General features: G+C 47.4%; 3 protein-coding genes and 1 pseudogene across 3 annotated transcripts; 3 read left to right on the forward strand and 1 right to left on the reverse strand.

The window, feature by feature from the left end:
- The first annotated feature begins 1,122 nt into the window (after nt 1–1,122).
- LOC114911585 (extracellular calcium-sensing receptor-like) lies at nt 1,123–4,481 on the forward strand. Its single transcript, XM_029255328.1, has 6 exons — nt 1,123–1,277; nt 1,443–1,740; nt 1,990–2,787; nt 2,893–3,114; nt 3,321–3,444; nt 3,568–4,481. Exons 1-6 carry the CDS (start codon nt 1,243–1,245, stop codon nt 4,479–4,481), a joined length of 2,391 nt encoding a protein of 796 aa, XP_029111161.1. The 5' UTR covers nt 1,123–1,242.
- A 5,309-nt stretch (nt 4,482–9,790) lies between these two features.
- LOC114911587 (extracellular calcium-sensing receptor-like) lies at nt 9,791–12,057 on the forward strand (annotated as a pseudogene).
- A 4,135-nt stretch (nt 12,058–16,192) lies between these two features.
- LOC114911586 (extracellular calcium-sensing receptor-like) lies at nt 16,193–19,551 on the forward strand. The gene is made up of 6 exons (XM_029255329.1): nt 16,193–16,347; nt 16,513–16,810; nt 17,060–17,857; nt 17,963–18,184; nt 18,391–18,514; nt 18,638–19,551. Exons 1-6 carry the CDS (start codon nt 16,313–16,315, stop codon nt 19,549–19,551), a joined length of 2,391 nt encoding a protein of 796 aa, XP_029111162.1. The 5' UTR covers nt 16,193–16,312.
- A 747-nt stretch (nt 19,552–20,298) lies between these two features.
- On the reverse strand, nt 20,299–24,587 carry olfcu1 (olfactory receptor C family, u1). Its single transcript, XM_029255900.1, has 6 exons — nt 24,370–24,587; nt 23,952–24,246; nt 22,286–23,119; nt 21,896–22,123; nt 21,572–21,695; nt 20,299–21,221 (listed from the first exon to the last, which is right to left on the reverse strand). The coding sequence occupies exons 1-6, from the start codon at nt 24,585–24,587 to the stop codon at nt 20,299–20,301; spliced, it is 2,622 nt and encodes an 873-aa protein (XP_029111733.1).
- Between the last annotated feature and the right edge of the window lie 1,274 nt (nt 24,588–25,861).

The following is a 25,861-nucleotide window of genomic DNA, read 5'->3' on the forward strand; positions in this document are numbered from 1 at the left end:
AATACATACCTTAACGGTGCTAAAGAGGTTACGGCCATTGCCTTACAATCATTGTACCAGGGTTTGATACCAACTTCTGCTTTACTACCTTTGATCAAGGTACCTATCCTGAACTGATACAGTAAAATTATCCAGCTGTATGAATGGGTAAATCTGTGATGAACATTGGTGCATATCGTGAAGGAAACAAACTAACTATACTTAAGAGTCACACAACTGCAGCTATCTTTCTTTCTCCTAATGTAATGCACAAATTGTATTATCTATGGGGGGTGCGGCGGTGCAGTGGGTTGGACCACAGTCCTGCTCTCCGGTGGGTCTGGGGTTCGAGTCCCGCTTGGGGTGCCTTGTGGCGGACTGGCGTCCCGTCCTGGGTGTGTCCCCTCCCCCTCCGGCCTTACGCCCTGTGTTGCCGGGTTGGCTCCGGTTCCCCGCGACCCTGTATGGGACAAGCGGTTCTGAAAATGTGTGTGTGTGTGTGTGTGTGTGTGTGTGTGTGTGTGTGTGTGTATTATCTATGAGATGTACATCACTTTGGAGAAAAGCATCTGCTAAATTAATACATGTAAATGCAATTGTGTGTGTGTGTGCATGGTCATATTTTGCTACCCTTGTATAAAATTTTTCATTAAACCTTAAAAATGGAAAAAAAAAAAATACGCTTTATAAAATTTGTTGTCTTCTTCTCTAAAAAATATAAGCTAAGACCTTCTAGTTGTCAGGTACATTGCTGGGATCTGTTTGTGAAGTGTAAAGACTCTTTTCTTGCATTAAAGAGAGACTTCTTGTGAGGTCCCCACAAAACAGTGACTCTGACTAGGTAGGCAGATTCAGTATCCACCACAGCATGGTGCCTCACTCCACTGGGCTGCCTTGGACCACTTACCACGCCCCTGCTACAGTGGTAAGTGCCTCTTGTTCCACCATCCACCCTACCTTTGCAGGTGGGAGGGTCAGGGTGCTGGAATAGGGTATTTATACTTGAGGCTGAGTCCTGTCCTATCTTGCCCTGCCACAGCCATAGTACAGTGGAGGTGTGTGATGATGTGGACCATGGGCATTGTGGTTCTCTGGGTAATCGACCTTCCCAATATCATTGTCGTTGCTCTCCCGGACTCATCAGGGCTTGGGTGCAGGCTGCTGGATGGTTCTATCCCAGCTGTCCTGACACAGCCCGGGGACTTCATAATCGGAGGTGTATTCACAATACACACCTCCCCGAAAACCACAGAGCACACATTCATGCATGCTCCGGAACCGCTGCAGTGCAGAGGCAGGTCAGTGGGAATTCAGGGAGTATTTTTTTTTCTGAAATAAACAGGAATTTCATGTTATGGGCAGTAGCACATTCTTAATGTGATCAAAGTTAAAAAAAAAAATGAAAATTTAAAGTTGTGATTCATTGCCATGATATCATTTTGCTGTTGTGTGTTGTTGTGCAGTGGTTTGGATTTCAGAGAGCTGCGTTTTGCTCGAGCCATGACGTTCGCCATCGAGGAAATCAACAATAGCACAGAGCTGCTGCCGGGGATCAGACTCGGCTACCAGATCCATGACTCCTGTGCCTCCGTGTCAGTGGCCACCAGAGCCACCTTTCAGCTGATCAATGGTCTGGATCCAATCTTCTCTCTCAGTGCCTCATGTTCCAAGTCCTCCACGGTTTTCGCCATTGTGGGCGAGTCTGGTTCCACTCCCTCCATTGCCATGGCCCGAGTCCTCAGCCCTTTTGTTATCCCTCAGGTGGGCTGGTCTAGCTCCTCCCCAAAGTGTCCCACCTAGTCTTTGAGTTTCTGTCAAAATGATATTAATTATGAAGTCAGAGCATACTGTCCAGTATATAGTTTTCAGGATGACCGAAATTACTGAAACACCACTGGAGTACATATGTCGTAACCTGATCTGAAGCCTGAGACCCTCCGACCTCCTTCACTGGTTTTGGGATTATCTGTCTCCAGGAGTTTAATATCCTCCTCCCTTCCTGTTCTACAGGTGAGCCATTATGCCACCTGTGCCTGCCTGAGCGACAAGCAGCAGTACCCCACATTCTTGAGGACTATACCCAGTGACAAATTTCAGGCAGCGGCTCTGGTCCAGCTGGTCAAGCACTTTGGTTGGACGTGGATTGGAGCAGTGCGCAGTGACTCAGACTACGGGAACAGTGGCATGGCAGCCTTCCTGGCAGCAGCTAACGCGGAGGGCATCTGTGTGGAGTACTCAGAGGCTTTCTACAGGACCAACCCCCACTCACAGATTCGTAAGGTAGCTGAGGTTATCCAAAGAGCCACTGCCCAGGTAGTGGTGGCATTCATTGCTACAGGTGACATGATTGTGCTGTTGAAAGAGCTGGTTCAGCTTGGTCTTCCCCCACTGCAGTGGGTTGGAAGCGAATCATGGATCACAGACCTCAGCATGACCCAGTTTGGCATGTTTCTTGGTGCTGTGGGATTTGGCATTCGCCGAGCTATAATACCGGGCCTAAGGACATTCCTTATGGACCTCAGCCCAGCACAGGCATCTGCTTCACCAATCTTACAAGAATTCTGGGAAAGCGCATTCAGGTGTCGCCTGGCAAGTGGTCCAGTAGGACCTGGGGCGCAAGTCTGTAATGGGAGTGAAAGTCTGCAGCAGCTGCAGAATGCCTACACGGACACATCCCAGCTGCGCATCACCAACATGGTGTATAAGGCAGTGTACGCAGTGGCACATGGCCTGCACAGCCTTGTATGTGCAGAGCAGAACGGCTCCACCCTGCACTGTGACCGTGGAATGAAGCCGAACCCTCTGCAGGTGCAGCATGCTCCCAGGGTCATGTGGGTCTAACAACTGAGTGTCACACAGACCATAATGATTGTGACTGACAGCATCTTCTAACCACCTCCCCTCTAATTTCAGGTCCTGGAGCACATCCGTAAGGTGAACTTTACTCTCAATGGGAACCGCGTCTCCTTTGATGCCAACGGAGACCCTGTCGCAACCTACGAGCTGGTGAACTGGCAGCTGTCAGAGCACGGGCAGGTGGAGTTTGTGAATGTGGGCTACTATGACGCATCTGCACCAGAAGGGAAGCTCCTCACAATGACCAGGAACATCACATGGACAGGTGGCCAGTCACAGGTAGAGTTCTAAGTCTTTGCTCGACTGTCATTGTCTTTGCTTGACTTTCTCCATTTCACTTCTACATTCGGATAATCAGAGCGTGACTGAATTGAAGAGGAAATACTTTTACTGAAAGGGAAATTTTTCGTAGTAACACCCGCAAAGCGCTATCTACTGATGAGTATGCTGACATGCTGCATGTCTGTGTGTGTAAATCCCTGCAGGTACCCAAGTCAGTGTGCAGTGAGAGCTGTCCCCCAGGAACTCGCAAGGCTGTACAGAGAGGAAAGCCTGTCTGCTGTTACGACTGTGTGCCCTGTGCTGAGGATGAGATCAGCAACAAGACAGGTGATGGGACCTTTCAAGGTGTTTTTGTGATGCATTGTGCATTTTAGACACACTGCAGACAGGAAGAACCATGAGCACAGTGCATATCAGATCAGTGGAAACCATGCTATTTCTGTTCTGCAGACTCCCTGGACTGTGTCCGCTGTCCTTCCGATGCCTGGCCCAACCCCCAGGGAGACGCCTGCATCCCAAAGCCCATCGAGTTCCTCTCATTCAGCGAGTATCTGGGAATCATTCTGGCTGCAAGCTCAGTGGTTGGAGCATGTCTTGCCATTGCCATCGCAGCTGTGTTTTACCTGCATAAGGACACTCCTATTGTGAGGGCCAACAACTCAGAGCTGAGCTTCCTGCTGCTCTTCTCGCTCACCCTCTGTTTCCTTTGCTCTCTCACTTTCATCGGCCGGCCCTCTCAGTGGTCCTGCATGCTGCGTCACACAGTGTTCGGGGTCACCTTTGTCCTCTGCATCTCTTGTGTTCTGGGCAAAACGATAGTGGTGTTGATGGCCTTCAGGGCTACACTTCCAGGCAGCAATGTCATGAAATGGTTTGGACCTCCACAGCAGAGACTCAGTGTTCTTGCATTCACTCTCATTCAGGTCCTCATTTGTGTGCTCTGGTTAACATTTTCCCCTCCTTTCCCCAACAAGAACATGAAGTACTACAAAGACAAGATCATTCTCGAGTGTGACGTGGGCTCAGCCGTGGGCTTCTGGGCTGTGTTGGGCTACATTGGTCTCCTCTCTCTCATGTGCTTTGTACTGGCTTTCCTGGCCAGGAAGCTGCCCGACAACTTCAACGAAGCCAAATTCATCACATTCAGCATGCTCATATTCTGTGCGGTGTGGATCACCTTTATCCCGGCCTATGTCAGCTCACCGGGCAAGTTCACTGTAGCTGTTGAGATCTTTGCTATAATATCCTCCAGTTGCGGTTTGGTCATGTGTATATTTGTTCCTAAATGTTTTATTATACTGTTTAAGCCAGAGAAGAACACCAAAAAGCACATGATGGGCAAAGTTCCCTCTAAAGCTCTGTGAAAGGAACTGGGTAACCAGAGCTTTGACTGTACACATAGATTTTGTCCCAGAAATTCAGAGTTATAGAGGTCATCATGATTAATGTTATCCACCAACTGTGATTGGACCCTCCGCTAGACATGTCAGTATCTGCAAATAAAATTGTTCCTTGAGCTTAAAGCATGAAATTCTTGTCTTCTTAACAAATAGCATCACATTCAGTCTGCATATTTTCTGTACAAATGCCACAGGCTCAGAGTTTTATATGAACATAATCATTAAACTTCAAATATAGCAATACATTTCATTACTAACAATGTTTGATTTGCAAGACATTACACATTTTTTGAGCATAATATGAAGACTTCATTTGTCATTATGCATCTTGTTCATTCAACACTGATTTCACTGAAGCCCAGGAAGGATACATGGGTTGGTTAATTTTTACTAATGTTATTAACAGTGAAAGTGTATTCATTAACATGACCACATAAGTCACAACTGGGGTATTTGGGTGGAACTCTAAATAACATGATAAAATAAATATGACTTTTGCCTGAAGAAAGTATGCATATTATTCATAGGAAATTGTTTGACATAGGGTGGTATGTTCATTAAAAAATACAATTTTTTGGATCAGATTCTTAATAAGTAATTAATAACTCCAGTCCAGACAACCAGCAACAAGAAATCCACCTTTTACTACTGTCATAGTCCTAGGGATCAGGAATTTGTTGAGTTCAAGTAGCTGCTGGGTAGACCTGGGGCCACACCTCCAGTGATCATCCTGAGTTCTGAGGCCTTTGTTCTCCCTGGGTCCGTTGTGGTGGAATGACCTTCCCCTGTCACTCAGAACTGCGGAAATTCTGTCTATTTTCAAGAAGGGTCTGAAAACTCACCTTTTCCAGATCCACTTCACCCAAGATCTCTCCAGCTCATTTACGGTGTAACTGTTCACGCATCGAAAACTCCATAAGCATTCCCAGATACAACCTTTATTCAGCCATTACTCTGGCATTGTATTTGCTCATTTGTGTATCATGTCATATTAAAAAAAAAAATGGTGGGAGGCTATCGGGGTTTGTCTATCCTGTGTCTTACGCACCTACTTGAACGATGAACCTGCTTGAGACTTTCATGTCTGCAGCTATGTCTCCTTCTCTTAATGTAATGCATAATTGTACTTTTGCTGAGATGTACGTCGCTTTGGACAAAAGCGTCTGCAAAATGAATAAATGTAAATATAAATGTAAATAACTCCAGTCCAGACAACCAGCAACAAGAAATCCGCCTTTTACTACTTTCATAGTCCTAAAGACCAGGAATTTGTTGAGTTCAAGTATCCCGGTGCAGCTAGGTGGACCTGGGGCCATACCTCCAGTGATCACCCTGAGTTCTGAGGCCTTGTGACAATAAGATGTTAAATCTAGATTCCGAACTAAGTAGACAAACAAACCAACTTGAAAAATGTTTTTGAGTCCAGCTTGAAAATATTCTCTGGTGCAGGTGGTCATGCATGGAGTGCCAGGCCTCCTCGTAGTTTTGGTACCAAGCGCCGATGGCTGGGACATCTGTGGAGCCCGGATGCCAAGGAAATAGGGGAGGCTGATAACCTAAAAGACACTGAAAGAGGGATAAGCCCATTGAGCAGTTAGAAAGGGCCTTGTGGACATACTCTGCCCATGGTAAGAACCGTGACTACTGGTCCTGGTTCCAACCATAGTACACCGAGGTGAAGCTGACGCAGACCCCGAGCTTCTGCCAAAAGTCCTTCCATACTCAGGACATGAACTGGGGCCCCCAGTCAGAGACCACATCCTCAGGCAACTTGTACAGCCGGAACACCTCGTGGAAAAGCATTTCGGCCATAACCAGCACAGTGGGGAGTCAAGAAAGCGGAATGAGGCGGCAGGCTTTGGAGAAGGAATTAATCAGGATGACGGTGTTGCCCTCTGAGGCAGCAAATCCGTTAGGAAATTCACTGCCACATGGGACCAAGGTTGGGAAGGAACAGGGAGAGGTTCCAGCAATCTCACTGGCTTCTGGGTTGGGGTCTTGTCTTGGACACAAACCTCAGAGGCCTCGACAAATTCCTGCACATCATCTCGAATGCAAGGTCACGTACTTCTGCTGGAGTAGTGCGAGAGTCCTTCAGAAACCCGGATGACCCGCGGTTGGACAATCGTAGGCCCAATGGAGCAGTTACAGATGCATACTTGTACTCCCTCCTTTCCAGGACTCCTTGAGGATCTGGATCTCCTGCCTGTGCAGCCCTCAGATCCTGCAAAAACTGCCATCATACTGGAGCAACAAAACAGGACTTGGGGAGTATGGGTTCAGGAGGGGTAGTAATGGGATCTTTCTTAAAGATGTGGGACAAGGCATCGCCTTTGATGTTTTTTATTCTGATCTATACAAAATGGTGAAGCGAAACCGGGTAAAGAACGAGGCCCATCGCACTTGAATGGGATTCAGACAGCAAGCCATTCACAGAGATTCCAGATTTCTATAGTCCATGAGGACAAAGAACAGGTGAGCGGCACCCTCCAGCTAATGCTTCCACTCCACACACACACAGATCATCTGAAACCGCTTGTCCCATAGGGGTCGCAGGGAGCCAAAGCCTAACCCAGCAACACAGGGTGAAAGGTTGGAGGGGGAGGGGACACACCGAGGATGGGACGCCAGTCCGTTGCAAGGCACCCCAAGCGGGACTCGAACCCCAGACCCACCAGAGAGCAGGACCAAGTCCAACCCACTGCGTGCCTCCACTCCTCCAGAGCTAATTTAATGGCCAGCAAGTCATGATTTCCGGTGCCTTAGTTTGTACAGTGGGCGACAGCTTACGAGAAAAATAAGCACAAGGATGGAGTTTCGCCGGAGTTCCCTGTCTCTGTGAAAGCACAGCACCCACCCCTACAACTCAGGAGTCCACCTCTACCATGAACGGTAGAAAGGTGTCGGGATGACAGAGCACCGGGGCAGTCGTAAATAACCTTATGAGGCCCTGAAACGTCTCCGTAGCCTTGGGAGACCAGATGAGCCTCGTGGTCTTCCTTATAAGCAAAGATGTGAGAGGTGCAGCAAAAGAACTGAAGCCCTGAATAAACTGACGGTAGAAGTTAGAAAAACTCAAAAACCGCTGAAGTACCTTTACCGATGTTAGGTTAGGCTAATCCAGCACCGTCTGGACGTTGGAAGGGTTCATAGCTATCCCGTTAGGGCCAAGGAGAAACCCCAGAAAAGAAACCTGCTCTTGATGGAAGAGACACTTCTGTCCCTTGACAAAGAGGCCACTTTCTAAGAGTCGGCTTAGCATCTGACATACGTGCCTAACATGTTCTGGGAGGGACCTGGAGAACACAAGTACATCATCAAAATAAAAGGACACACTGGTTAACCAAATCCCCCAGCACGTAGTTGATAAAGGCTTGGAATACAGAAGGTGCATTCACAAGTCCAAGAGGCATTACAAGGTATTCATTGTGCCCAAGGGCGGTACTGAAAGCGGTGTTCCACTCTTCGCCTTCCCGAATGCAAATCAGGTTGTAGGCATTGTGAAGAACTAATCTGGTAAGCACCCGGGCTCCATGGACCTGCTCTAGAGCCACTGAAATGTGAGGCAAGAGATGGGGTATTTGATTAAGACCTCGTTCAGGCCACAGTAATCTATGCATGACCGCAACCCCTCATCCTTTTTTCCCAACAAAAATAAAAACCTTATGGAAGCAGGGGAGGTTGATAGCCTGATGATACCTGAGGCCAGTGCCTCAGTTTTATAGGCGTCAATAGCCTTTGCTCAAGAAGGGATAAGGGATAGACTCTGCCCCTAGGGGGAGAGGTTCCTGGTGACAGGTCGATAGCGCAATCTCAGCACCGGTGCAGGGCCATAGCCGAAGCTCTGGTCTTGCAAAAGACCTCTATAACTTCCTGATGTGCTACAGACACCTCAAGTGGATGTGCTGCTTCGGGGCTCTCGATGGAAGTGGATCTACACAGGACAGACAGACAGGAAAACAATCATCACAGTCCTCAAGACACAAGTTCTTCCACGACACAAGATCTCTGTTAAAGAAACCCTCCTTAGATCCCAACTTGGTTCAACACTACAAACCAGGCTCCCTCCTCTCCTTCCTGTCTAAAGCTCTAGAGCGGGCAGGCTGCAATCAACTATCTGAATTCCTCACCCGGAACCATCTCCTCGAAAGTTATCAGTCTGGTTTCAACGTTGGTCACTCCACAGAGATGGTGCTTCTGATGGTGTCTGATGCTATCCAGTTGACTAGAGCGGCCTCCCTCTCCTCAGTCCTCATCCTCCTAAACCTGTCTGCAGCATTCGACACTGTCAACCACCAGATTCTACTCTCCTCTCTTAGTCAGCTTGGGATCAAAGGAGCGCCACTGAGATGGTTTGAGTCCTACCTATTTGACAGATCCTATCAAGTGGTTTGGCAGAGCTCCCGTTCTTCTCCTCTACCTCTCTCAACCAGTGTCCGCAGGACCCGGTACTGGGTCCCCTTCCCTTCTCAATCTACATCTCCTCCCCCAGCCCAGTCATAGCCTCCCATGGATTCAAATACGATTACTATGCGGATGATACCCAGCTCATCCTTTCCTTTCCACCTGGAGCATCAGACATCTCTGCACGCATTGCTGTCTGCCTGTCAGACATCTCTGCTTTGATGTCTGATTATCACTTCCAACTCAATCTCTCCAAAACAGAGACTCTTCAGCTCCCAGCTGGCCTATCCTCCAGTCATGATCTATCAATCAAACTGGACAATTCATTCATTTTGCCAACCTCCTCGAGTAAGAGTCTGGGAGTGACGACTGACTCAAGTCTGTCTTTGGCTCAGCACATCGAAGCCACAACCTGGACCTACCAATACACACACACACACACACACACATTCTCAGAATCGCTTGAACCACACGGGGTCGCGGGGAACTGGAGCCTACCCAGCAACACAGTGCGTAGGGCCAGAGGGGGAGGGGGACACACCCAGGACGGGACGCCAGTCCGTCGCAAGGCACCCCTAGCGGGACTCAAACCCCAGACCCACTGGAGAGCAGAACCCGGTCCAACCCACTGCACCCCCCTGCACCAACTGATACATTTTCCAAAATATCTGCAGGAATTCGTCCTTACCTCACAACTGACTCTGCCCAAATACTTGTCCAGGCCAAGATGACATCCCGTTTGGACTGCTGCAAAGGAGATGCTAACACTGAGAACAGGTACGCTGAACTAAGCTTCCACATCTGGTTGTGTTGCGAGCTCCCTTTTATCCTCGCGTCGCCTGTGGCAGGTGGGCGACTGTACTGAGTACTCAGAAGCTTTCTACAGGACCAACCCCCTCTCACGCATTTGTTGGGTGGCCGAGGTCATCCAGAGATCCACTGCCCAGGTAGTCATGGCATTCGTTTCAACTGATGACATGATTATGTTGCTGGAAGACCTGCTGGAGTTAAGACTTCCTCCGCTGCAGCGGAGGGGGAGTGAGTCATGAGTCACCGACCCCACAATGACCCAATTCCGCATGTTTATTGGTGCCATGGGGTTTGGTATACACAGACCTCTGATACCAGGCCTACGAACCTTCCTTATGGACCTCAGCCCAGCACAGGCATCTGCTTCACCCATCTTACAAGAATTCTGGGAAAGCGCATTCAGGTGTCGCCTGGCAAGTGGTCCAGTAGGACCTGGGGCGCAAGTCTGTAATGGGAGTGAAAGTCTGCAGCAGCTGCAGAATGCCTACACGGACACATCCCAGCTGCGCATCACCAACATGGTGTATAAGGCAGTGTACGCAGTGGCACATGGCCTGCACAGCCTTGTATGTGCAGAGCAGAACGGCTCCACCCTGCACTGTGACCGTGGAATGAAGCCGAACCCTCTGCAGGTGCAGCATGCTCCCAGGGTCATGTGGGTCTAACAACTGAGTGTCACACAGACCATAATGATTGTGACTGACAGCATCTTCTAACCACCTCCCCTCTAATTTCAGGTCCTGGAGCACATCCGTAAGGTGAACTTTACTCTCAATGGGAACCGCGTCTCCTTTGATGCCAACGGAGACCCTGTCGCAACCTACGAGCTGGTGAACTGGCAGCTGTCAGAGCACGGGCAGGTGGAGTTTGTGAATGTGGGCTACTATGACGCATCTGCACCAGAAGGGAAGCTCCTCACAATGACCAGGAACATCACATGGACAGGTGGCCAGTCACAGGTAGAGTTCTAAGTCTTTGCTCGACTGTCATTGTCTTTGCTTGACTTTCTCCATTTCACTTCTACATTCGGATAATCAGAGCGTGACTGAATTGAAGAGGAAATACTTTTACTGAAAGGGAAATTTTTCGTAGTAACACCCGCAAAGCGCTATCTACTGATGAGTATGCTGACATGCTGCATGTCTGTGTGTGTAAATCCCTGCAGGTACCCAAGTCAGTGTGCAGTGAGAGCTGTCCCCCAGGAACTCGCAAGGCTGTACAGAGAGGAAAGCCTGTCTGCTGTTACGACTGTGTGCCCTGTGCTGAGGATGAGATCAGCAACAAGACAGGTGATGGGACCTTTCAAGGTGTTTTTGTGATGCATTGTGCATTTTAGACACACTGCAGACAGGAAGAACCATGAGCACAGTGCATATCAGATCAGTGGAAACCATGCTATTTCTGTTCTGCAGACTCCCTGGACTGTGTCCGCTGTCCTTCCGATGCCTGGCCCAACCCCCAGGGAGACGCCTGCATCCCAAAGCCCATCGAGTTCCTCTCATTCAGCGAGTATCTGGGAATCATTCTGGCTGCAAGCTCAGTGGTTGGAGCATGTCTTGCCATTGCCATCGCAGCTGTGTTTTACCTGCATAAGGACACTCCTATTGTGAGGGCCAACAACTCAGAGCTGAGCTTCCTGCTGCTCTTCTCGCTCACCCTCTGTTTCCTTTGCTCTCTCACTTTCATCGGCCGGCCCTCTCAGTGGTCCTGCATGCTGCGTCACACAGTGTTCGGGGTCACCTTTGTCCTCTGCATCTCTTGTGTTCTGGGCAAAACGATAGTGGTGTTGATGGCCTTCAGGGCTACACTTCCAGGCAGCAATGTCATGAAATGGTTTGGACCTCCACAACAGAGACTCAGTGTTCTTGCATTCACTCTCATTCAGGTCCTCATTTGTGTGCTCTGGTTAACATTTTCCCCTCCTTTCCCCAACAAGAACATGAAGTACTACAAAGACAAGGTCATTCTCGAGTGTGACGTGGGCTCAGCCGTGGGCTTCTGGGCTGTGTTGGGCTACATTGGTCTCCTCTCTCTCATGTGCTTTGTACTGGCTTTCCTGGCCAGGAAGCTGCCCGACAACTTCAACGAAGCCAAATTCATCACATTCAGCATGCTCATATTCTGTGCGGTGTGGATCACCTTTATCCCGGCCTATGTCAGCTCACCAGGCAAGTTCACTGTAGCTGTTGAGATCTTTGCTATAATATCCTCCAGTTTAGGTTTGCTAATGTGTATATTTGCACCTAAATGTTCTATAATATTATTTAAGTCAGAGAAAAACACGAAACAGCACATGATGGGCAAAGTTCCATCCAAAGCTCTCTGAAGGAAACCAGGGAAATTTAGGCATGACTGGCTTAAGAGAAATGAGAATTGTAGAGTCCATCCTGACTACTCTCATCCACCAACTCTGACTGGATCCTCCTCTGGGTCTGTTAACATCTGTAAATAAAATGACCCTCAGGGCTTATAGTGTGGAATTCTTGTCTTCTTGATAATTGTTCAGCTAATGTACAAATAACATAGAATCCTAGAGCATCATATCTCACACTATACATATGGTCCCAGGGAAAAGAGTAGCTATCCGGCAGGTGCCAGCAATTTGTCAAGGTCCTGTGAGGTAAGAGGTGCACTGCAAGCTACAGCTGTGGAAGGAGTCACACAGACCCTTGGCGAGTCCCATCATTTTGTTTGCAAACCTGGACAGAAGCTGGAACTCAGTAACGATTTCTATCAAGTGAATATGATCTCTTGCTTTGATGCCTGTCTGTTGCCCACAATCTCAAAGAGCTTCTCAAGTGCCTCAAGCAGGGCAACGGCATCACCAACTTAGATGTTACTAAAAGATTCTGGCTGCTTGACTCCAAGGAAAAGATAAGTTTTCATACCCCAAAAGGCCTTGACCTCTGCCAGGTTCTTCCATTTGAACATCAAGGGGCACCTGCCACCATTCAGCATTTGATGGACCAGGTACTAAATCTGCACCAGGGGTACACTGCCACCTGCTGTAATGATTTAGTGGTTCGCAGGAACACCTAGAAAGAAGATGCAGAAGGTCTTCTGGGCCCTATGCAAAATAGGTTTTTGTAAGTGCAAGTTTAAGTCATCAAGTCAGAAAAGTCAAATAAAACTGTAGAGTGCAGGTATCTCTCAATTTACCAAACTAATCAATTCCAGAAAATATTGCAAAGATCAAATTTGTGGATACTAAGAGCCTAATTTCCATTCTTTTAAATAGAAGAAAATAATAAAAATGCATTCTCAGACCATCCAAAACCCCAAACCTATTTTTTCAAATTTCACTAAAACAGTTAGCTAGTTAAACCAGTTAGTCATATCCCACAGGGGTATTTATTAAATTTACCTCATTTACAAAAGCCTGGAAGACATATGAGGCATTAACCAGCCCAAAAGGCATAACCAAATGTTCATAATGAGCAAGGGAGGCACTAAAAAACGCTTTCCATCTGTTACCCTGATGTATCTGCTTCAAATTATACCCATATCAAAGTGTACTTTAGTGAAAATTATAGCCTTGCACACCTGTTCCAAGCCTTGACTTGACTCTCAAAATAAACTGGTCTTAGGTGATTACCACATGGTCCTTCCAATTTCATAGGGCAGTTGCTCAGTAAAACACTGCATCCATCAGCTAGGATATTATGTTGGTGAACCATGTAGCATCTGTGTTTTAGACTACCAGCAGGCTGCAGAATACCACCTCCATCTGTAGGAGGAAGCCTTTCCATTTTTAAGGGTTAGCCACTGTTGTGTGCAGGGGTAACCAGGCAAGGGTCTGCAGTACAGGATAAAGGTGGGATAGCCAAAAGAGAAGTAGGCACAGGAAGGGCAGTGTCAGTCTGACTAGCTGCTTGGTTCATTGCATTATTAACAGAACCAGCAGGAGTCCAGGGCCCCTGCTGCAGTTTTCACTGTGGTCGCATAGATTTATTTTGTACTTGCTGCTGCTATAAGTCAGCACACATTTCTGTCATGTAAATCTGCATTTAGTTTTAAAAATATTTTTTGTTTATTGCAAAGTGTCAAGAACTTTCAAAACTTAGCTCATTAATTTTACCTATTTCATTGACCTGGAACCTGGGAGTGATCATCAACTCAATCCTGTTCTTCTCTCAGATATGGAAGCCACAACCTGGCCCTGCAGATACATCCTGCATAACATCCGCCGGATCCACCCTTATCTCACAATAAACTCTACACAACTTCTGGTCCAGACCATAGTGATAATTTGCCACTGCATGTGTTGTTTAACCTGTCACGCACAAGAGGTCCGAAGTCGAAAGCTCAAAGGTTTTTAGTTTTTGCTTCAGCGTGGTGGAATGACCTCCTTCTTTTATGCAGAACTGCTGAATCTCTCATTCAGGGAGTTCGCAAAACATATATCTTTCTAACTGACTTCTCCCTTGATCTCGTTTCTCCTTCATAAATGTGTACTACATTATCTGTTTGAAAAAATTCTATGTATAGTTACGTGTGTAATGTGTACTGGTTTATTCAGTGGTATTAGACAAATTCACTGTACTCAAGAAGCACGTCTGCATCTAGAGTTGTCTGACCATTTGTGCAATGTACTTTGTATTCTGTCTTGAAATATATGTTGCTTCAGAGAAGAGCGTCTGCTAAATGAGTAAACGTGAATGCGTACAGGTAAGTCAGTTACATAACACAGTCAAAAAACACACACCTAGCTCAACCAAGAGACACATTGTCTGTGATAGGTATGATGTATTATCAAACAGACTGTGGCACTCAGTCTGAAGAAAAAAAAGGGCAGAGGGACCTTACAGGCAGTCTCAGGAGAACCCTATAGAGAGCAAAGCCACCTGTACACAATCCTCACCCCCTCCTTGCGGGGGGAGGGCTGCAGCAGGGTCGACTTTTGCGGTGGGACCAGAGGGACCTGTGATTGTAACTACATCAGTACCAGCTCCACCTGACCGTGTCTGCAGGGGGTGGGATTTGTTGTTCTGCTATCAGAGAGTTGAATACAAGCTTACTATATTTTGCACAGAACTCTCCCAGGTCCTGAACAAGTTCAGAAACTAAGGGAAGTAATGAGGGAGACACTAAGCATGACAACTTAGACTACTGTGAATCTTTTTATAACCATTCTTTACACTTATTGAGACAATTCTATGCCATATTTCCATGATGTGATGTGACAGCACAATAAGCATTGCTTGCAAGATATGTCTGATAATGTGATGTTCTTTAGGGGTGGAAACGCTCATACTTACCAAATTTAACATAGTTTTTTTAATAAAATTTAAAAAGATCAAGAATTATTTCATTTCTTAGCAACAGTTTTCCGTTAAAAATACATACCTTAACGGTGCTAAAGAGGTTACGGCCATTGCCTTACAATCATTGTACCAGGGTTTGATACCAACTTCTGCTTTACTACCTTTGATCAAGGTACCTATCCTGAACTGATACAGTAAAATTATCCAGCTGTATGAATGGGTAAATCTGTGATGAACATTGGTGCATATCGTGAAGGAAACAAACTAACTATACTTAAGAGTCACACAACTGCAGCTATCTTTCTTTCTCCTAATGTAATGCACAAATTGTATTATCTATGGGGGGTGCGGCGGTGCAGTGGGTTGGACCACAGTCCTGCTCTCCGGTGGGTCTGGGGTTCGAGTCCCGCTTGGGGTGCCTTGTGGCGGACTGGCGTCCCGTCCTGGGTGTGTCCCCTCCCCCTCCGGCCTTACGCCCTGTGTTGCCGGGTTGGCTCCGGTTCCCCGCGACCCTGTATGGGACAAGCGGTTCTGAAAATGTGTGTGTGTGTGTGTGTGTGTGTGTGTGTGTGTGTGTGTGTGTGTATTATCTATGAGATGTACATCACTTTGGAGAAAAGCATCTGCTAAATTAATACATGTAAATGCAATTGTGTGTGTGTGTGCATGGTCATATTTTGCTACCCTTGTATAAAATTTTTCATTAAACCTTAAAAATGGAAAAAAAAAAAATACGCTTTATAAAATTTGTTGTCTTCTTCTCTAAAAAATATAAGCTAAGACCTTCTAGTTGTCAGGTACATTGCTGGGATCTGTTTGTGAAGTGTAAAGACTCTTTTCTTGCATTAAAGAGAGACTTCTTGTGAGGTCCCCACAAAACAGTGACTCTGACTAGGTAGGCAGATTCAGTATCCACCACAGCATGGTGCCTCACTCCACTGGGCTGCCTTGGACCACTTACCACGCCCCTGCTACAGTGGTAAGTGCCTCTTGTTCCACCATCCACCCTACCTTTGCAGGTGGGAGGGTCAGGGTGCTGGAATAGGGTATTTATACTTGAGGCTGAGTCCTGTCCTATCTTGCCCTGCCACAGCCATAGTACAGTGGAGGTGTGTGATGATGTGGACCATGGGCATTGTGGTTCTCTGGGTAATCGACCTTCCCAATATCATTGTCGTTGCTCTCCCGGACTCATCAGGGCTTGGGTGCAGGCTGCTGGATGGTTCTATCCCAGCTGTCCTGACACAGCCCGGGGACTTCATAATCGGAGGTGTATTCACAATACACACCTCCCCGAAAACCACAGAGCACACATTCATGCATGCTCCGGAACCGCTGCAGTGCAGAGGCAGGTCAGTGGGAATTCAGGGAGTATTTTTTTTTCTGAAATAAACAGGAATTTCATGTTATGGGCAGTAGCACATTCTTAATGTGATCAAAGTTAAAAAAAAAAATGAAAATTTAAAGTTGTGATTCATTGCCATGATATCATTTTGCTGTTGTGTGTTGTTGTGCAGTGGTTTGGATTTCAGAGAGCTGCGTTTTGCTCGAGCCATGACGTTCGCCATCGAGGAAATCAACAATAGCACAGAGCTGCTGCCGGGGATCAGACTCGGCTACCAGATCCATGACTCCTGTGCCTCCGTGTCAGTGGCCACCAGAGCCACCTTTCAGCTGATCAATGGTCTGGATCCAATCTTCTCTCTCAGTGCCTCATGTTCCAAGTCCTCCACGGTTTTCGCCATTGTGGGCGAGTCTGGTTCCACTCCCTCCATTGCCATGGCCCGAGTCCTCAGCCCTTTTGTTATCCCTCAGGTGGGCTGGTCTAGCTCCTCCCCAAAGTGTCCCACCTAGTCTTTGAGTTTCTGTCAAAATGATATTAATTATGAAGTCAGAGCATACTGTCCAGTATATAGTTTTCAGGATGACCGAAATTACTGAAACACCACTGGAGTACATATGTCGTAACCTGATCTGAAGCCTGAGACCCTCCGACCTCCTTCACTGGTTTTGGGATTATCTGTCTCCAGGAGTTTAATATCCTCCTCCCTTCCTGTTCTACAGGTGAGCCATTATGCCACCTGTGCCTGCCTGAGCGACAAGCAGCAGTACCCCACATTCTTGAGGACTATACCCAGTGACAAATTTCAGGCAGCGGCTCTGGTCCAGCTGGTCAAGCACTTTGGTTGGACGTGGATTGGAGCAGTGCGCAGTGACTCAGACTACGGGAACAGTGGCATGGCAGCCTTCCTGGCAGCAGCTAACGCGGAGGGCATCTGTGTGGAGTACTCAGAGGCTTTCTACAGGACCAACCCCCGCTCACGTGTGCGTCGGGTGGCCGAGGTCATCCGGAGCGCTACTGCACGAGTGGTTGTGGCATTTGCTGCCGCCGGTGACATGCGTGTGCTTTTCGAAGAACTGCTGGAGCTTGGTTTTCCCCCACTACAGTGGGTTGGAAGTGAGGCATGGGTCACTGACCCCCTCGTTACTCCATTTGACATGTGTCTTGGTGCTGTGGGATTTGGCATTCGCCGAGCTATAATACCGGGCCTAAGGACATTCCTTATGGACCTCAGCCTAGCACAGGCATCTGCTTCACCAATCTTACAAGAATTCTGGGAAAGCGCATTCAGGTGTCGCCTGGCAAGTGGTCCAGTAGGACCTGGGGCGCAAGTCTGTAATGGGAGTGAAAGTCTGCAGCAGCTGCAGAATGCCTACACGGACACATCCCAGCTGCGCATCACCAACATGGTGTATAAGGCAGTGTACGCAGTGGCACATGGCCTGCACAGCCTTGTATGTGCAGAGCAGAACGGCTCCACCCTGCACTGTGACCGTGGAATGAAGCCGAACCCTCTGCAGGTGCAGCATGCTCCCAGGGTCATGTGGGTCTAACAACTGAGTGTCACACAGACCATAATGATTGTGACTGAGAGCATCTTCTAACCACCTCCCCTCTAATTTCAGGTCCTGGAGCACATCCGTAAGGTGAACTTTACTCTCAATGGGAACCGCGTCTCCTTTGATGCCAACGGAGACCCTGTCGCAACCTACGAGCTGGTGAACTGGCAGCTGTCAGAGCACGGGCAGGTGGAGTTTGTGAATGTGGGCTACTATGACGCATCTGCACCAGAAGGGAAGCTCCTCACAATGACCAGGAACATCACATGGACAGGTGGCCAGTCACAGGTAGAGTTCTAAGTCTTTGCTCGACTGTCATTGTCTTTGCTTGACTTTCTCCATTTCACTTCTACATTCGGATAATCAGAGCGTGACTGAATTGAAGAGGAAATACTTTTACTGAAAGGGAAATTTTTCGTAGTAACACCCGCAAAGCGCTATCTACTGATGAGTATGCTGACATGCTGCATGTCTGTGTGTGTAAATCCCTGCAGGTACCCAAGTCAGTGTGCAGTGAGAGCTGTCCCCCAGGAACTCGCAAGGCTGTACAGAGAGGAAAGCCTGTCTGCTGTTACGACTGTGTGCCCTGTGCTGAGGATGAGATCAGCAACAAGACAGGTGATGGGACCTTTCAAGGTGTTTTTGTGATGCATTGTGCATTTTAGACACACTGCAGACAGGAAGAACCATGAGCACAGTGCATATCAGATCAGTGGAAACCATGCTATTTCTGTTCTGCAGACTCCCTGGACTGTGTCCGCTGTCCTTCCGATGCCTGGCCCAACCCCCAGGGAGACGCCTGCATCCCAAAGCCCATCGAGTTCCTCTCATTCAGCGAGTATCTGGGAATCATTCTGGCTGCAAGCTCAGTGGTTGGAGCATGTCTTGCCATTGCCATCGCAGCTGTGTTTTACCTGCATAAGGACACTCCTATTGTGAGGGCCAACAACTCAGAGCTGAGCTTCCTGCTGCTCTTCTCGCTCACCCTCTGTTTCCTTTGCTCTCTCACTTTCATCGGCCGGCCCTCTCAGTGGTCCTGCATGCTGCGTCACACAGTGTTCGGGGTCACCTTTGTCCTCTGCATCTCTTGTGTTCTGGGCAAAACGATAGTGGTGTTGATGGCCTTCAGGGCTACACTTCCAGGCAGCAATGTCATGAAATGGTTTGGACCTCCACAGCAGAGACTCAGTGTTCTTGCATTCACTCTCATTCAGGTCCTCATTTGTGTGCTCTGGTTAACATTATCCCCTCCTTTCCCCAACAAGAACATGAAGTACTACAAAGACAAGGTCATTCTCGAGTGTGACGTGGGCTCAGCCGTGGGCTTCTGGGCTGTGTTGGGCTACATTGGTCTCCTCTCTCTCATGTGCTTTGTACTGGCTTTCCTGGCCAGGAAGCTGCCCGACAACTTCAACGAAGCCAAATTCATCACATTCAGCATGCTCATATTCTGTGCGGTGTGGATCACCTTTATCCCGGCCTATGTCAGCTCACCGGGCAAGTTCACTGTAGCTGTTGAGATCTTTGCTATAATATCCTCCAGTTGCGGTTTGGTCATGTGTATATTTGCCCCTAAATGCTTTATTATATTGTTTGAGCCAGAGAAGAACACCAAAAAGCACATGATGGGCAAGGTTCCATCCAAATCTTTGTGATGGAAACCAGCAAACCTGAGTTAACTGTACAGACAGCTTTTGTCCCAGAAGTGCAGAATTATAGAGGCCATCATGACTATTGTCATCCACCAGCTGTGACTGGACTTTCCTCGAGACATGTCAGTATCTCAAAATAAAATGTTTCTTTGGGCTTATAGTGTGAAATTCTTGTGTTCTTAACAAATAGATTAATAGTCAATCTGCATATTTTCTGTACAAATGACACAGGCTCAGAGTTTTATATGAATATAATTATTAAACAACATAAGATAGCAATACATTTCCTTGTTAACATGTTCTGATTTGAAAAACATGACATTTTTTTAGCATAATATCAAGACTTCATTTGTCATCATGAATCTTGTTCATTCAACACTAATTTCACTGAAGCCCTCAGTGGATGGACACATGGGTGGGTTAATTTTTACTAATGTTTTTAACAGTGAAAGTGTATTCATTATCATGACCACATAAGTCACAACTGTGGTGTTTGCTGGGAAAGTGCAAATAACACTATACAATTAATACAATTCTTTTTTCCTAAAGAAAGTATGTATATTATTCAAAATAAACTGTCCCACACACAGTGATGTGTTCATTTTGAAAAAAAAATACAACTTTTTGGTCAGGAATCTTAATAAGTAATGAATAACATGTTCAATCTAGATTCAAAAACAAGCAGTCAAACAAATCAACCTGAGAAATATTATTCAGTCCAGCTTGAAAACATGACCTCGAAATGTCCATCTACTGAGAGAAGCTCTTTTTGTTGTGAACAGTCTGCTTGGTCACCATGCCTTTTTTGACATTCTTCTCTGGCCTGAGCAGAATAATGTAACATTTGGGCATAAAAATGCAGAAGAGGAGACCAAAGCTGGAAGCCAGGATGGCAAAAATCTCTACGGCAACTGTGTATTTGCCCGGAGAGCTGTGGTGGGCAGGAATGAAAGAGATCCATACAGCAAAAAAAATGAGCATGCTAAAGGTGATGAACTTGGCCTCATTGAAGGTGTCAGGCAGCTTCCTGCCCAGGAAGGCCAAGCCGAAACAGACACAGGAAAGCACACCAATGTAGCTCAGTACAAGGTAAAGGGTGACACCCTCCTCACATTCTAGGATGATCTTCCCGGCCTGGTATGCAGTGTTCTTTGAGGGATAGGGTGGGTCCCACGACAGACAGCTTGCACACAGGACCATCTGGGTAGAAGTGCATGAGAAGATGACCATCCTCTGCTGCAGCGGTCCAAAGAGCCGTGCAGCATCAGACCCCGGCAGAGTGGACCGGAACGCTACCAGCACCACTACAGTCTTGGTCAGAATGCATGAGATGCTGAGCACAAAGCTGATCCCAAAGGCAGCCTGGCGCACCAAACAGGACCAGGGTGTGGGCCGGCCCACAAAGAGCAGCACGCACAGGAAGCAGAGTGACAGTGACAGCAGCAGCAAGAAACTCAGCTCTGAGTTGTTGGCACGCACAATTGGTGTGCTCTGGAAGTGGTAGAAGATCCCTGTGACTGTGAGTGTTACGGCAAACCCAAGTACTGAGAGCGTCACCAGAATGATGGCCAAGGACTCATGAAAGGCCAGGAAGTCTTCATCCATCAGTACACAGAAGATCCTGTCTCTGTCAGACCAGTGGAATGACGGACACCTCGTACACTCTGTGGAACCTGAATAAAGAGGTGCACCCAGCACTGTGTGATTTCCCACAGACCTTCACTGTTTCTATTGACATTAGTATTTCATGTTTATGAAGCAATTGGTTTCAGTCAATTTATTAAAAATGGAAAGGAGCTGGAAGCTACTTACGCTAATTTACTCATTCATACAACATGATAATTTTTACTGGGTGAATTTAGGGTAAGTATTTCAATCACGGCTAATACAGCAGGAGGTGGGATTCAAACCTGCACTTCAGCTGCACATTTACAGTGTTGTATCACTCATCTCAGATCTCAGATCACCTCCAGGGATCAGTGTATTTCTGACTAAGGCTCAATGTGGGGATCACAGGGCTTACCTGACTGGTTGCTCACTTCACCATCTGCACATGGGATGCAGTCAAAGCAGCAGGGGGGCTCGTGAGGGCGGGAGGCCTGCCGACTGCCCGGGGGGCAGCTCTCAGTGCACACAGAAACAGGCACCTGTGGGGACACGGGCAGCGGCAGTCACACCAGTGTTTGGCACACCAGAAAAGTGCTCAGCCCAGCTCAGACACAGTTACAGACCACAGAGCTGCAGAATTTCTGTTTAATTTTTGTCAAGGAAACTCCTTGTGATGACAAATGATTTCTTCAAATTGTCATTTCATCATTCAAATTATGCCCATTAGTTTATCATCCACCTGCTTGCGCCTTCCTGTCCATAGAATGGCGTCCTCATCCAGGAGGAGCTGCTGGCCTGGTGGAGCTGAAGCGTCAAAAGTTCCCACGGTCCAGAAGCGCATGAACCCACTGTCATCACTCTGCCAGTTGACAAGATCATACAGGGGCACTGGCTCCCCATTGCTGTCAAAATGCACCTTCTCCCCAAATGTGTTGGTAAAATTCACTCTTTTCAAGTATGAGAGAAGCTAGAAAAGAGCATTCAAATAAAATTGGCATTTTTTTCAGAAATGCTACTGTATTTGGGAATCCTTTAGTGTAGGATGAAACAATGCAATAAGAATACATGCAGTCACACATATACCAACATAAACAACACAGGTATGTCAAGGTGACACACAGGCTGTTACCTGCTGTGGCTCCAAAGGCAGCAGGGCTTTGCAGCTCACATTGCTGGGACTCTGCTCCATGCTGTTGCACTGCAGAAGTTGGTGCAAGGCGTGTGCAATGGCGTACACCGCTTTGTACACGTTGTAGGACACCCTCACCTGGGACACGTCTGAGTACACGGGATTCCTGCCCCTCAGGTCCTCAGTACCGCTGCACGCCGGGCGTTCTGGAGCCACAGTCAACAGATCTGTAGTACCAGTGAAATCTAGTCTGCAGCTGAACAGTTCTTCCCAGAACATGTTGATGAAAACAGACTCTGGCCTTGAGGAAGGCCGTAGGCGATGCAGGAACTCTCCCAGTGCAGGCATGCTGGCACTGCGGAAGGCAAAGCCCAGGGTGCCGGACAGAACGTCATGGTACTGCAGACCAGATAACAGGCTGGCTGTAACCCAGGCCTCGCTGGCGATCCACTGGCGTCCCGTTAGGTTCCGGCGCACCACCTCATTGAGCAGCCCATACAGCTGGCCCTCGGTAGAGAAGGCTACAATGACTCTGGCGCTGGACGCCTCCAGTTCGTCTACCACATGGCCGATCTGTTCCTGGGATGCAGACTTGGGCAACAGAATGTAGAAAGCCAGGCAACCACCCCGATCGTGCAGCTGCTCCAAGAAGGCCTGGATCCCATTGCGGCTGTAGTCATCTTCAGTGCCAATGGCACCTACCCAGCGCCAGCCAAAGTGGGACACCAGCTGCACCAGCCCTTGCACTTGGAACAGGTCGCTGGGTGCTGTGCGCAGAAAGGAAGGAAACTCCTGCTTGTTCTTCAGGCACTCGCATGTGGCAAAGTAACTGACCTGACATGTGGAGACAGAGACACCATGTCACAAAATTGCCAGAGGTCATTCATACTGGATTTGGTCATCAGTTTATACCAATGTATCGGTCTGCAGGCAGAAGTATTATTATTATTATTATTATTATTATTATTATTATTATTATCATCATCTGAACCCGCAACCCAGGAACTGTCAGGTACCAGCACTGCCTATTGTGCCACCATGCCAAAAAGTTATATCATTCACAAAAACACTATAACTGGGGTTCGAATTGGATGTTCAGGTCCTGATGGTAAAAAATAGCAACATCAACATAGCAAGTAGGGGCATTTCTGAGCCAGACTGATAAACACTCCCTTGTCCACCTTAAAAATGATAGACGAAGCCTGGAAACACAAAGCTTCATGCCAACCACATCCCCTCACAGAGAGAAGCAGTCTGGTCAACCACAGACAAATTCGTCATTTACATGTATTCATCTGACACTTTCTCCAGAGTGACTTACAATGTTAAGCTACATACACTGATTTACCCATTTACACAGTAGGGTCATTTTTATCAGCTCAGTGTGAGAACCATGAACTAGGGGACTATGTCTGGAGACAGTGTTCAAACCTTTCAGAGCAAGGCTCTCAGCACAGTGCCACCTGCTGCTCCAGACAAACCACAGAAAGAATAGCCACAGACTGAACTATCTTCCTTAAGTGTAAACAGCACACATTTCCACACCAAGAACCACATCACTTATGTCACCCTTTCAAACGCGTTTGATTTTGTGCGTGACTAAGAGAAGGCATGGTCATTCCATCCTTGTGCTTAGCTGTTCAGCTACTTGGGTTATACTGCTCACCAGGGGGATGCGGAAGGGCCCTAACATGTGGGCAACGGCTCGTGTGGGTGTTGAGGATGCCAGGCCAATAATGACAGGCACAGGTGATCTGAAGAGACAAGAGAGGGCTGCGTTTTCCTGTTTTTGTGAACTGTTGACCAGTGAGAGAGCCCCCCGGAGGCTTGTATGGACATGGTCACAGCTATCAAGGACTCTGTAACCCAGCCGTATGCCAGGTAACAGGTGGGTGTCATTGTTGATCTCCTCAACTGCAAACACCATGGTCTGCATCCAACGGAATGCCCGGAAGTCAAACCTTATGGAAAGAAGCAGAGGTCATATCTTTACAGGAGTCAGATTTCCACAGACTCTCCAAACATCTCTACCAAGCATTCCTCATGTATGTCCCATATGTACCTCCATATATACAAGTACTCACCTTGTGCACTGGTCCTGGTGGGGCTTCACTCTGTATGTGAGCTCAGGATCCGACATAGCAATGTGCAGAGGGAAGAGCCCCCCAATAATAACATCCCCGTCCACCTCTTGTGCGGGCAGCTCCAAGTCACCCAGCTGCCTGCAGTGTCCGAGTGGCTCACTACTCCCAATCACCGTTGCCAGCAACAGAAGCAGTACTCGTATGATGTGGCTGGACATCTGGGGGAGCAGCAGAGCAGCAAGGGCCAGAGAAACACTGCCGCAAACCCCTTCAGCTCTTACCCTATAAGCCCCATTACATCCACCTGAGTGCGCTTACCATGTGATTTGGACTGGGGGCGAGGGGTCACCCCTGGGACTGAGCCGGAAGTGAGCAAAACGACACGCAGCAAGTGTAGCGCTGTGTCTTCCTCAACTCAGAATGGTGTCCTCTGTGTTTCAGGTTGACTCATGCCATATTGTGGTTGGTAGATGGATTACACATTAATAATTCTTTAAAAATATAAAGAAATATTAGAAGGCTTATGGTGTGTATTACTTCATAATTGATAAAATTCAACCAAATTAGTCAAAGAATGTATGTTAACTATAAGGCAATTCAGCACTTTACTGGGTTGATTTTCATGATTTTTTTTTATCTGCATTTATGTACATACTGGAGATGTAGTGGAGTGCATTTCACAAGGGTTCAGTGGTTTACTGCACAAAGCAGTTGAAGAAATATGATTGTTGTTGGCAGGATCCCAGACCACACCCCCATCTCTCCCGGCACCCAAGGAGAGCTTGTTAGAAAGGAACAAGAGCTTCATGTACGGTGTAAATGTTCATGCGCCGTAACTTCATGAGCATACCCTGATAAGCCTTTATTCAGCTACTACCCCAGCATTGTATGTGATTGTTTGTGTACTTCATAAAAAAAAAAAAAATTGTAGGAAGGTTGACAGGATTCATGTATCCTGCGTTTTATGCACCTACTCAAGTGATTAACATCGATGCATCAAGTGGAAAGTAACAAACTAGGTTTACTTAAGAATCACATGTCTGCAGCCATGTCTCTTTCTCTTAATGTAATGCACAAATTGTATTTTCACTGAGATGTACATTGCTTTGGAGAAAAGCATCTGCTAAATGAATAAATGTAAATGTAAATATCCCTTCCCAAGTCCATTCCACAAATTCTGCCCATGTCAATCTCTCTTCTTCAAAAGACCATATCCTGGTTGGATCCTTCTCCTCCATGTAGCCGGGACCTTCTGCCCCTGTTTCATCCCATTCCTGAGATGGTTTATGCCACCTGTTTCCATGACACAGGTGACCCAGTTACCCCGAAATATTCTCAAGGAAATGTAATGACCTCCTCTGGTGCCAAAAACAGCCTTGTCGCCTTGCCCTGTAAGGGCTGTTACCTCCTGCTCTAGAGGTGGCCCGTTTATTGCCAAGAAATAAGCACCAGGTGAGGCCAGGTGACCCAGTCAAAGAGACCAAGTTGGGAG

Source organism: Scleropages formosus, chromosome 10 (assembly GCF_900964775.1).
Source record: "Scleropages formosus chromosome 10, fSclFor1.1, whole genome shotgun sequence".
NCBI lineage: Eukaryota > Metazoa > Chordata > Actinopteri > Osteoglossiformes > Osteoglossidae > Scleropages > Scleropages formosus.

Coding starts and splice junctions, on each gene's coding strand:
- olfcu1 (XM_029255900.1), bottom strand. CDS start 24,587: ATGTCCAGCCACATCATACGAGTACTGCTTCTGTTGCTGGCAACGGTG. Junction 21,696..21,895: donor GGACAGGAAGGCGCAAGCAG/GTGGATGATAAA, acceptor GTGTCCCCACAG/GTGCCTGTTTCTGTGTGCAC. Junction 21,222..21,571: donor TGAAGTGAGCAACCAGTCAG/GTAAGCCCTGTG, acceptor CTCTTTATTCAG/GTTCCACAGAGTGTACGAGG.
- LOC114911586 (XM_029255329.1), top strand. CDS start 16,313: ATGCATGCTCCGGAACCGCTGCAGTGCAGAGGCAG. Junction 16,811..17,059: donor GCCCTTTTGTTATCCCTCAG/GTGGGCTGGTCT, acceptor CCTGTTCTACAG/GTGAGCCATTATGCCACCTG. Junction 18,185..18,390: donor GGACAGGTGGCCAGTCACAG/GTAGAGTTCTAA, acceptor AAATCCCTGCAG/GTACCCAAGTCAGTGTGCAG.
- LOC114911585 (XM_029255328.1), top strand. CDS start 1,243: ATGCATGCTCCGGAACCGCTGCAGTGCAGAGGCAG. Junction 1,741..1,989: donor GCCCTTTTGTTATCCCTCAG/GTGGGCTGGTCT, acceptor CCTGTTCTACAG/GTGAGCCATTATGCCACCTG. Junction 3,445..3,567: donor TGAGATCAGCAACAAGACAG/GTGATGGGACCT, acceptor TCTGTTCTGCAG/ACTCCCTGGACTGTGTCCGC.